This window comes from Theropithecus gelada, chromosome 17 (assembly GCF_003255815.1).
Source record: "Theropithecus gelada isolate Dixy chromosome 17, Tgel_1.0, whole genome shotgun sequence".
In the NCBI taxonomy this organism is placed as follows: Eukaryota; Metazoa; Chordata; class Mammalia; order Primates; family Cercopithecidae; genus Theropithecus; species Theropithecus gelada.
The window spans coordinates 34,222,788-34,235,018 of record NC_037685.1 but is presented as its reverse complement, the minus strand read 5'-3'; the positions used below and the strand labels follow the sequence as shown (position 1 = coordinate 34,235,018).

The following is a 12,231-nucleotide window of genomic DNA, read 5'->3' as shown; positions in this document are numbered from 1 at the left end:
CCAGCTAATTTTTGTATTTTTAGTAAAGATGGTTTTGAACTCCTGGCCTCAAGTGATCTGCCTGCCTTGGCCTCCCAAAGTGCTCAGATTATAGGTGGGAGCCACTGCACCTGGCCTATATTTTGTTTTAATGAATATCAAAAAAGTATTAAAGAGGTCGGTTTTATTTTATATTTTTTAAGTGTGAAACCTTATAGTTAAAATTTTAAGTTCTAATAAATTATTAAGGTCGTGGTTCTATCACCCCCAAACTCAAAAACTCTCCTAACAAATAAAATGCCATTGCTAAGTTGTTGATATTTATAAGGCTTAAAGTATTTTGACCAAAATCATCTTTGTCATTTTTATTATTAATCTAATAATAATAATGCTTTTTCCTGGCTCTGCCTTTTTAGATTCTGGTCAGTTTTGAGAACTCCTGGTCTCAGTGGCATTCATGTGTTTTCAGACAATGAGAGGGAATCTGGAAAGATTTACTAGTCACTCAAATGTGAATAAATTTAGTAGGAATTTGGACAAGGACCAAATAGTAGTAGGACTTTATTTCCATTAAACATTACGTAGAGTCTTTACAGAGAACTCACTCGCTATCAACTCTGTGGGAATAATTTTTAAAAGTTCACTTGTTGCTTTTGCAGACTAAAACTTCATCATTTTAGAAAGTAATTTGATTCACTTATCTATTTAGTCTTTAGTGTTAGAGAGACCTGTATTTTTAAATTGCAGATTTTTTCCTTCATCATCAGGAGGAGTGGTTATGCTCTGTAATGCTATGCTTAAGGAAAATTACACATTTGGGGTATCTAAATTGGCATGCCAAATTATAGGACATTTTAATTATTATGTGGATGTGACAGATTCAATTATTCTCGAACTCTTTTGAGAAAGCTGCCCTTAGCAGTGATTCACAGTAGTAAACAAAAGATTAACAGGAAAATGCCCTTTATGAGGCTTAATAAATGTGTCCGATTAAATACCATGGGACGGAATTAACTGCAATGTCTACATGTAGAAAAACATCCTGTGTCCTGCTTGGAGGTTCAGCATATTCTCTTAAGATAAATTTACTCTAAATGTGGCCTAAATGAAGAACTAAGTGCCACTTAACATCAGAACTGTTTTCTTAGGTATGTCATTTGGGCCAATTGTTCAGACTCTTTCTTCCCTCTGAAACCATTAACCAAAGCCACTAATAAGTAGAAATGCAGAGTTAAGAGCCCCTTCCTCCCTCTTTCAATTTCCAGTGGACATATTAACGAGCAATAAAGCAGCTAAAAGGCAAGCAGCTAAAGAAAGAGAAAGAAGCAAAGAAAGGTGATTGGGAAAACAGATATTCCACCCTCAGCAATGCAGATTGGGCTGCCTCATGTGTCATGTGGGCTGTGATCACAGGAATTTGGAGCTCAATTTCTTAATCGCTTCTTTAGTCTTATCCAAAGAGAAAAGTGGATTTCTAGAGATTTCTTCTGTGCAGAGAGCAATTATGCTAAAGCTGCTTAGGTAACAGCTTTTTTGGCCAGCCTTTCTCTCTCGGAATAATAAAGTACACCCAGAGCCGATTTCAGAATGCACCTTAACCTCACCATCCAGAGTTTAGCCCCTCTTAGCAGCTGACATGTTCTAGAACCTTAAAGAAATTCCAGAAGCATTTACTTCTTTTCCAAATATTGCTTAGAGTCTATGAAACTGGCTCAGCAATTAATTTACTGTCGGGTCTGTCCCATCTGTTTTTTATGACATTACCCTACCTTTTAGATAAACTGAATTTGACTTTCTTAAATCCAGAAGTTTCCCAGCTCTGATCATATGTATAAATACCCTTCAATGCTGAGAGTCTGAGAGTTAAAAGCACTAAGTAATGATAAGAACCCAAAATGCCTTTGGCAGAATATAAAATGCCACAGGACTGCTGAGTGCCCAGAATAATAGTCTAGAACTTTCATTTTCTTCCTTTCCTATAACATTATAGTAATAAAAGGTCAGGTTAGGCCTTTCTTTGCTTGGTAAAACAGGGTAATCAAACCATTTAAACACCATCCAGGCCTACCACCCAAACAGATTCTCTCCCTCTCCTGCCCCTTTCGGAAATATTGTCTCTGTTATAATATGTTACTGCAAAACATCGTGTTTCAATGGGTTTCTTTCTGCTGATTAACAGGTTTTAGATTCAGGAAGACTGAAAGAATATGATGAGCCATATGTTTTGCTACAAAATAAAGAGAGCCTATTTTACAAGATGGTGCAACAACTGGGCAAGGCAGAAGCCGCGGCCCTCACTGAAACAGCAAAACAGGTGAGCGTGCTCCAGGGAGTTGTAATTAAAGTTTGTCTCAGCAGCTCCTTCCGCACAATTTGGCACCGTGGGTATGGTAACAAGCACTGTGTACCCTTTTCAATTATAAGCCTGCAGAGACAAAGCTTCACGACTGGGCCTTAATGGCACATCCCGGGTTGAAGTCAGGTCTGCAGAGAGTCGGCAGAAGCGGGTAGGGGTTGGGGGGTCAAGTGTGTGCACATACGTGTGCGTGCCGTGTGCCCAAGCAGAAAGGTGTTAGACCAGACTTTTTACACATGTAGACTCTATGGGTTCAGATTCTCATAGAAAAAGGCATAGAGCACATAGTACTTATGTTCTGCAGACCCACTGCATTTCATTCTTACTGATAGGCAAATGCTGTTGAGGTACATACAGGAGATTTAAGAGTTTGAGCAAAAAGTGTGGGCTATTGTTTATTGTTGTAGAATGATCTACCTAGAAAATGTTCTACTTAGATCTACCTAGATTGCTTTTGGTTTCTAGTTTCTGTTATATATATATATATATATATATGTATTTTTTTTTTTTTTTTTGAGGCGGAGTCTCGCTCTGTCAACCCCGCTGGAGTGCAGTGGCACGATCTTGGCTCACTGCAAGCTCCGCCTCCCAGGTTCACACCATTCTCCTGCCTCAGCCTCCCGAGTAGCTGGGACTACAGACACCCGCCACCACGCTGGGCTAATTTTTTATATTTTTTAGTAGAGACGGGATTTCACCGTGTTAGCCAGGATGGTCTCGATCTCCTGACCTTGTGATCTGCTCGCCTCGGCCTCCCAAAGTGCTGGGATTACAGGCGTGAGCCACCGCGCCCGGCCAAGTTTCTGTTTTATTATTTGTAAAGAAAATTCCTACATAATACTCTCACTGTTGCCCTGGGTTTCCCCCTCATTCTTCATTGTTTAGAATTAGGCCCATATAGCCCATACGCTTCCTCTACCTTCTATAAAATGCAATTGCCAGGCCGGGCGTGGTGGTTCATGCCTGTAATCCCAGCACTTTGGGAGGCCGAGGCAGGCAGATCACCTGAGGTCGGGAGTTTGAGACCAGCCTGACCAACATGGAGAAATCCCGTCTCTACTAAAAATACAAAAATTAGCCAGGAGTGGTAGCGAATGCCTGTAACCCCAGCTACTCAGGAGGCTGAGGCAGAAAAATCGTTTGAACCCGGAAGGCGGAGGTTGTGGTGAGCCAAGATCACACCACTGCACTGCAGCCTGGGCAATAAGAGCGAAACTCTGTCTCCAAAAAAAAAAAAAAAAACAGATGTTATTGCCATCAGGACAAATCAAGAATTTATGATATGTTGCAGTTATAGCCTGAATAATCCTTGAAGTATGTTTATAAGGCATTAAAGACACGCAGGCTACATGATCTCTTTCCAACAATGGTGATGTGGAAGTATCTCATTCTACAGATGTGATAACCGCAGTTTGATTTAAGGGACTTAGCCAGATGTCACGTGGTCACCTGTAATTCTTTCTTAAAATTCTGTGAGGTAAGAGTTGTATTGATGGAGGGAGGGAAGGAACATCCGATGTTCTTGGCTTAGGGTGGAATGAGACTTCTAGCAGTACATGGTGAGGCTCCCATCAAAACTGTTCATCTGTAGGCATTATAATATGGGTGTGATTTTCCTTCTTCATTGTTTTCTATATTTTTCAGGTTTTCAATACTGTAGGTAGAATAAAGTTGCTTGTTTGTATGTAATATTTTAAATATCTATTACAAACAACAGAATAAGAAAATAGGGGCCAACATGGTGAAACCACATGTCTACTAAAAATAAAAAAAATCAGCTGGGTGTAGTGGCGCACGCCTGTAATCCCAGCTACTTGGGAGGCTGAGGCAGGAGAATCACTTGAACCCGGGAGGTGGAGGTTACAGTGAGCCAAGATCGTGCCACTACACTCCAGCTTGGGCGACAGAGAGAGACACCATCTCCAAAAAAAAAAAAAGTCCAGTCATGGTGTCTCACACCTGTAACCCCAGCACTTTGTTTGGGAAGCCAAGGTGGGTGGATCACAAGGTCAAGAGATAAAGGCCATCCTGGCCAACATGGTGAACCCCATCTCTACTAAAAATACAAAAATTAGCTGGGCCTGGTGGTGTGCGTCTGTAGTCCCAGCTACTCAGGAGGCTGAGGCAGGAGAACTGCTTGAACCTGGGAGGCAGAGGTTGCAGTGAGCCGAGATCGTGCCACTGCACTCCAGCCTGGCAACAGAGCAAAACTCCGTTTCAAAAAAAAAAAGAAGAAAAAGAAAATATGTTCCCATATCTAACAGTATTTCTGTATTAAAGATTTATCCAAGTAAAACCTAGGTTGCCTTCAGTTCCTATTTCATCTCATTCTCCATAGAAGTGAGGAACTGTCCTTTCCACTGTCTGTAGGACATTTCTTTGAATCCTGCATTCATCCTCAAAATGGTTCTGTAAATGCCTTTGTGTGCACAGTATTACGCTGGGCACTAACAAATACGTTAAACATGCCCCTAGTCATTGATAATATAAACCAAAGAATAGAGCAGAGCAGAGATTTGATTGATGTACTGAGCCCTGATGGTGATGATGATGATGATGATGAGATGTGGCAGACAGGCACTGTGCACTTCTCATTATGCCTGTTTAAGAGGCTGAGACATAGAGAGGGAAAGAAATTGCCCACGATTCGTAGCTAGCAGAATTATAGGCAGAGTCCAGATTCAAGCCTGGCTTTAGGGTCGACAAAACTGTGTTCTGAATTTTCGTAAGAATCACATTGGGGGAATCAATGTGATTCACATTGGGGGAATCACACAAGGGGGAAGCTGTACTTGGAGCCCTGTATTTCTTTTATACCTGAAATTTACAGAATACTTTTATCTTCTAGAGTGTCTCCCAGCCAAAGGTTCCCTCATAAAACCCGATAAATCATTTGGGATTCCCTGTATAATCTAGTCACAAAAGAGCCAGGAACCTCAAAACCCCTTTTTGTTCTTTGGTACCTTAGGCATTTCACATCAAAGAGATGTGTCCCTATCTATATATCAAAATACCCATTTAAAAAATATGTTATGTATTATCAAGACATGGAGTAATAAGAAATAGGTCATAGAATTTTAGCATGTTCCAACTAACATAAGATAATACAGTTCACCTTTGTTTTACAGATGAGGAAACTAAGGCCCCAAGAAGTAAGTGGGCCCAGACTAATTTATAGCAGAGACAGAATTAGGAATCTTTTTTTAAATCAATGTTTAATGCAAGCATAACATACATGTAGAAAGGGACATTGGTCATAGAATTTGAAATCTCGATTACTGGTCCAGTAATCTTCCATCTAATTCAACAATATTAATGATAACTTACATTCGTGTAGTTTTTATAATTTATTTTACATTGTTTACATAGTTCTTGCATGTATGATTCTACTTAATCCTCACAGCAGTCTGTAAGTCCTACTGTATTGACGAGGATGTTGGGTCATGAGTCCTCATGTGGACACAGAGCTGGTCTGTGGAGAACAGAAGGCAGAAGGCTGATGTTCGTGTTCTGTGTCAAGCCTGAAAATGCTGCTCGTTGTCTCATTTGGTATCCAAGATGCAGCTAGTCGCCCAAATTCACACAGTGGCAGAAATTTCCTTCCTGGATTTTAGTCCTGCCTAACCGCTGGCTCAGGTCACCTCTACAGAAAAACATAAGGAAATACACAGCTTGATTCTCATCCAAGTTGAATATCTTCTTGACATTTCTGCATACACTTGGTCCTCTTAGGAGAACAAGCTGTCAGAGTGTCAGCCTTTTAAATGTGCAAGCATCAAATATCAATGCATCATTCACAACTGTAACACCATGAGGATTAGTCTAAATCAACAAGCTTTTTGCTCTCACAGATTAGAATTCATTTGTTGGAAAGAAAACTCAACATCTGGGAAAAGGTACTTCCAAGTCACGTATTCTTGACCACGTAGCTGCTTTCCTGAAAATGCTGGTGCAAGCAAAGCTGAGTCTCTGTTTTGACTGACCTTTGCAGATGACTCAGGAAGTATTTTAATATTTTAAATTAAATTAAAATTACATTTTAAATTACAATTACATAATTACATTTCAGGGTGCTGAAGGGTGCACTGGTTTGCTCAGGCTGCCATAGCAAAGTAGCACAGACTAGGTGGCTTAACCCACAGCAGTTTATGTTCTTATATTTCTGTGCTAGATTCAAAGAATGTCCTACAGACAGTGGAAAGGACAGTTCCTCACTTCTATGGAGAATGAGATGAAATAGGAACTGAAGGCAACCTAGGTTTTACTTGGATAAATCTTTAATACAGAAATACAGAAATACCGTTAGATATAGGGACATATTTTTTTTTCTTTCTTTCTTTTTTTTTTTTTTGAGATGGAGTTTTGCTCTGTTGCCAGGCTGGAGTGCAGTGGCACGATCTCGGCTCACTGCAACCTCCGCCTGCAGATGGCTGTGTGTTCACAGGGTCTTTTCTCTGTGTATGCCTGTGTCCTGATCACCTCTTTCTGTAAGGACACCAGTCATATTGGATCAGGGCCCACCCTAAAGACCTCATTTTAACTTAATTACACCTTTAAAGACTTTCTCCAAATACAGTTACATTCTGATGTACTTGGGGGTTAGGACTTCAACATAGGAATTTAGGGGGATGCACATCAGCTCATAACACAGGGTGAATGTCAATCATTGTCTTCCCTGATGAAGCAGGACCGAATTTGAGGTTCCCAGTGAGTAACAGAGGTACCATTTTATCCACCTATGAAATCCCCAGATAAACTCAAAAGTTATGAAATCCTGGCCAGGCATGGTGGTTCACACCTGTAATCGCAGCACTTTGGGAAGTTGAGGCAGGTATATCACTTGAAGTCAGGAGTTCAAGACCAGCCTGGTCAACATGGTGAAATGCCGTCTCTACTAAAAATTAAAAAATTAGCCAGGCATGGTGGTGCACGCTTGTAATCCCAGCTACTCAGGAGGCTGAGGCTGGAGAATCACTTGAACCCAGGAGATGGAGGTTGCAGTGAGCCTAGATCACACCACTGCACTCTGGCCTGGGTGACAGAGCGAGACTCCATCTCAGAAAAAAATATGGAGGGAGGGAGGGAGGGATATGAAATCCTGACATCCTGGATCCTAGGAGCCTGGGGCCTGTTTGAATAGGTAGAGGAGATGCTTAGCAGTCAATGGCCTTACAGAAGCCACCCAAGGCCTGTGAGCCTCAAAGGCCTCACCTGTCATGCCAGGATTGCAGTACTGCTCTGGTTTCTTCACTGTTAACATGTATTAAATGAGATAGTGTATGTTTAAGTGATTCAAAGAATATAAGACATTTTACAAATATAAGGAAATTCTGGCTATTGATGATAAAAGCTCAGTAATTTTTTAAGACTACAGACTGAATTCTTAACTCCCAGTAATAGCAAAAGAAGTATCCAAAGTTTTGTAGCTTTATAGACTAAATAATTACAAATTATTTTTAAGAATCAGCTTACCAAGTGATATATGCTCATGTTACAAAATTCAAAGCATTGATAGTTTTGCAAAAAACTTTAATAAGTAAAAAGTAAGTCACTCTGCCACTCCTGCCCTTCATCAGGCAGTTCCTCTGCCAGGTTTCAGCCCTGGCACCATCTTCTCCAGTTTTGTTGATGTATTCTGTGCATAAACAAGCACATGTGCATATATAGCTTTTCTGGTTTTTGAGCACAAATGATAGCTATTTTTTATGTTTTTTTCACTTATTATATTCCATATTATATCAATACATATAGTTACCTCATTTTATTATATATGTATATTTTTTATTAGCGGTGTGTGTGTATGTGTGTGTGTATGTGTGTATGTATATATACACATGTGTATATATATATATTTAAAGCAGTTTCACTCCTGTTGCCCAGGCTGGAGTGTAATGGTGCAATCTCAACTCACTGCCATCTCCATCTCCTGGGTTCAAGTGATTCTCCTGCCTCAGCCTCCCAATTAGCTGGGATTACAGGCGCCCACCACCATGCCCAGCTAATTTTTTTGTATTTTTAGTAGAGACGCGTTTTTACCATGTTGGCCAGGCTGGTCTTGAACTCCTGACCTCAGGTGATCCACCCGCCTTGGCCTCCCAAAGTGCTGGGATTACAGGGGTGAGCCACCGTGCCCGGCCAGTTACCTCATTTTTTTAATGGCTACCTAGTATTTATACTTTTTCCACTCTGTACTTTCACTGTTCCCAATTAACTTCCAATTAAGTTAGCTATTGTTTTTTTCCTGGTGAATGACTTATCAGATTTATTTACTAGTTTATATTCTGTTTTCCAGTTGATCAGTTCCTGCTTTTATCTTTACTGCCTTTGTTTTTTGGTTTTTCTTGTTGCTTCTTCTTGAATGCATTTGTATTCGTTCTTTTTTCCTTAGTATTTTAACGCTGTGAATTTCCATATTCTATAGGTTTTGATATGTAGTACTTTCATTCATAGTTTATTCTTTATTTATATATTCTGCAATTTTGGATTTTAATTTTCTCTGCCCCAGAAATTATTGAAGAGGGAAGTTTTTAAAACTTTTTGGTGGTCGGGATTTGTTTTTTCTGTTCATTTTTTTTGTTTTACTCATCAGTTTCATTTTCATTGTATGTCATCCATACCCTTTCTATCCATTTCGAATTTTCTTTGTGTCCTAGTTTTTCTGGATGTTCTTTGGGCATTGAAAAGATGACGTTATCTGTTTAAGGTATAGAGTTTAATAAGGTTTAATTAGTTCTACTTTGTTAATTACATTCTTATTAATCCTATTTGTATTGGTCTATTTTCTGTGACTTGGATCTAGAGGTGAATTAGTTTCATACTGTACATATTTCTCTCTGTATTACCTGTTGTTTTTGTTTTGGTAATTTTGATGCTATGGTTTTCAGTCCACAGATGTTCATAACTTAGGTTTCCACTATGAGTTATATTTCCTGCCATTTTAACATGCCTGTCTTTGATTCATGTAATGGTTTTGGTCCTAAATCCACGCTGGTTCAAAACTAGATTGGGTCGCATGCTTTTACTTTTCTTTGTCTGGTATACATGGGATTGTCTTTGAATAGCCAAAAGTGTGTCTCCTGTAGATGATGTGGTTAGGTTTTATGCTGAGATTTAATCTTAGCCTTTGTTTTTAATAGATGATTTAGTACATTTACATTTGTTGAGATTATAAGTATGTTTTGTCTTAGTTCTGTCATGTTATGCTTTCAGTTTTTTTGTATTCATTTTTACCTTTTAATTTGTAGTAGATTATTTTTGCTTCTTTGAATATTGTTTTGTATGTGTTCCTTTTGTTTCCTCTAACTGCTGTTTCTTTATTGACTCCCCATTATAAACAATGACAATTGTTTATATTCTCTCTCCATCCTACCCACCAAATTTTAGCTTAGTTTTTCTTCTATTTGCCTTCAAGCCTCAAATATACTTAAGCCTCTGTTTTTTGACTTTTCTTTAACTGATACTTTCTCTGTCTTTCAGTTAGCTAAAGTTTATCCTTCAGTACTTTTTAAACTTCAGGCTATAACCCATTAGTGGTGCTGTGAAATCAATTTGGTCCTTCATGACTAGCGTGTTTTAAGATGTAAAATAGAATAGAATGGAATAGAAGAAAAATAACAATGTATCTTTCATAGTAGTGGTAGTATTTTTTGAAATGCTTTTCAGTATAGATACAGATATAGATAGTGGATGTGTACCAAGTCCCCGTGTACAGGGAAATGTGCCACCCATTACTGTGGGTGGCAGTTTAAGAAAAAAAAAGTTGCAAAACAATGCTCTATACCATCTTAAAGGGAAAGTTTCCTTGGAACTTAGAATCCCTGACTTATTGCATGTCTGAAATCTTTGTTCCTCTCTGATTTAAATGTGGTGGTTATACCATGGCACACATTTACCTAGGTGACAAACCTGCATGTTCTGCACATGTATCCTGGAATTTAACATAAAAATAAAAATTTTCAAAAAGTGGTAGTTATAAAATTATGGGGTCACACCTTCTTTCATTTAGTATGTTGCAACCTTTGCTCTAAGGTCTTCTCGTGTTGTCTATCCATATGGAGACGTCTATGACCACGTTTGACATAACTCGGCCTTTTTTCTTTCTTTTTTTCTTTTAATTATACTTTAAGTTCTAGGGTACATGTGCACAACGTGCAGGTTTGTTACATATGTATACTTGTGCCATGTTGGTGTGCTGCACCCATCAACTCGTCAGCACCCATTATACCTCATTTACATCAGGTATCACTCCCAATGCCATCCCTCCCCCTTTTTTCTTTTTTGAGACAGGGTCTTGCTCTGTCATCCAGGCTGGAGTGCAGTGGCATAATCATAGCTCACTGGAGCCTTAACCTCCCTGGCTCAAGCAATGCTCCCTTCTCAGCCTCCCTTAAAGCTGGAACTAGAGGCACATGTCACCATGCCTGGCTATTTTTTTTTCTTCCCCCATAGAGACACGGTCTCACTATGTTTCCCACGCTAGTCTTGAACTCCTGGGTTCAAGCCATCCTTCCACCTTGACCTCCCAAAGTGCTGGGATTACAGATGTGTGCCACTATGCCCAGCCAGATCTTTTTTCTTGTATGCTAAAAGGTCATTGGTTTTCCTGGGACATTATTGTGTAGTCTTTCAGACTTTTGATTCAAGTTTACTTTTGTTTCTGGAAGTTTACTTGAATTATCCTTGCATTTTTTTTATTAGATTATATTCTCTTCTTTACAAATATCTATCGTGTATACGTTTTCTGTCCCTTGTCTATTTTGTAAAGCTATTTTCTCCTTAATCCTTTTTAGCGCTTTATTAACTTTTAGTTATTTTGTTTATTTGCTCAATCCTATCCTGTCTCATACTGTTTTTTCACCATTGGCTAATCTTCGTGCTGCCTTCAGTAGAAATGTCATTTATTTTTTATTTTTCCTTTTTTGAGACAGAGTCTCCCTCTGTTGTGCAAGTTGGAGTGCAGTGGCATGCTCTCGGCTCACTGTACCCTCCAACTCCTGGTTCAAGCAATTCTCATGCTTCAGCCTCCCAAGTAGCTGGGATTACAGGTGTGTGCCACCACAACCAGCTGATTCTTATAGTTTTAGTAGATACAAGTTTTCGTTAGGTTGGCCAGGCTGGCCTCGAACTCCTGGCCTCAAGTGATCCTCCCACCTCAGCCTCCCCAAGTGCTGGGATTACAGGTGTGAGCCACTGCACCTGGCCCATTTCTTTGATATTTTCACTTTTCTCTTCCATTTCACTTTTGACCACTGTCAACTCATATTTCAGCATCTTCTGTTGCTCTGCCATGTTTTCCTGTATTTTTGTATCTCTGTTATGCACAGCCTGATCATTCTGCTGCATTTTCTTTGAATATATTATATTCATAAAGTTTATGTGCTCAACATTTGTCCTGTGTTTATCTTATTTCATTTCTTATTTGTATATTTTCCAGGCCCTGTACTACTCTTAAAATTATAATAATAATGATTATTCCTACTTCTCACCTGTGAATAAAATGAACTCTTCCTAGACCAGATAGTTGCAGGATAGTTGTGGCTAGGGCCTTGTTTCTGGCTAAAGGGAATTTTCTGTGCTTAATGTAGAAGTACTTTATGACCCAGAGAGGCTGTGTGTGTCGCAGGGGGGAGGTGGGGGGTTTTTGTGTGTGTGTGTGTGTGTGTGTATGGGTGTGTGGTGGGGGTGTGGGTGTGTGGGTGTGTGTGAGGGGGTGTGGGTGTCTGGGTGTGTGTATGGGTGTGTGGTGGGTGTGTGGGTGTGTGTGGCGATGTGGGTGTGTGTATGGGTGTGTGGTGGGGGTGTGGGTGTGGGGGGTGGGTATGTGAGGGTGTGGGTATGGGGGTGTGGGTGTGTGGGTATGTGAGGGTGTGTGTGTATGGGGGTGTGGTGGGGGGGTG

The 12,231-nt window shown here is 39.8% G+C and overlaps 1 protein-coding gene across 3 annotated transcripts in view; it reads left to right on the top strand.

Moving 5' to 3' along the window:
- The window catches only part of ABCC4 (ATP binding cassette subfamily C member 4), a 294,345-nt gene that overhangs the window by 275,996 nt on the left and 6,118 nt on the right, over window positions 1–12,231 (top strand). For all 3 annotated transcript variants that reach the window (XM_025364534.1, XM_025364533.1, XM_025364535.1), the window contains one exon: window positions 2,159–2,293. In XM_025364534.1, coding sequence (XP_025220319.1) covers window positions 2,159–2,293 — 135 coding nt within the window. The remainder of the gene's footprint in view (window positions 1–2,158; window positions 2,294–12,231) is intronic.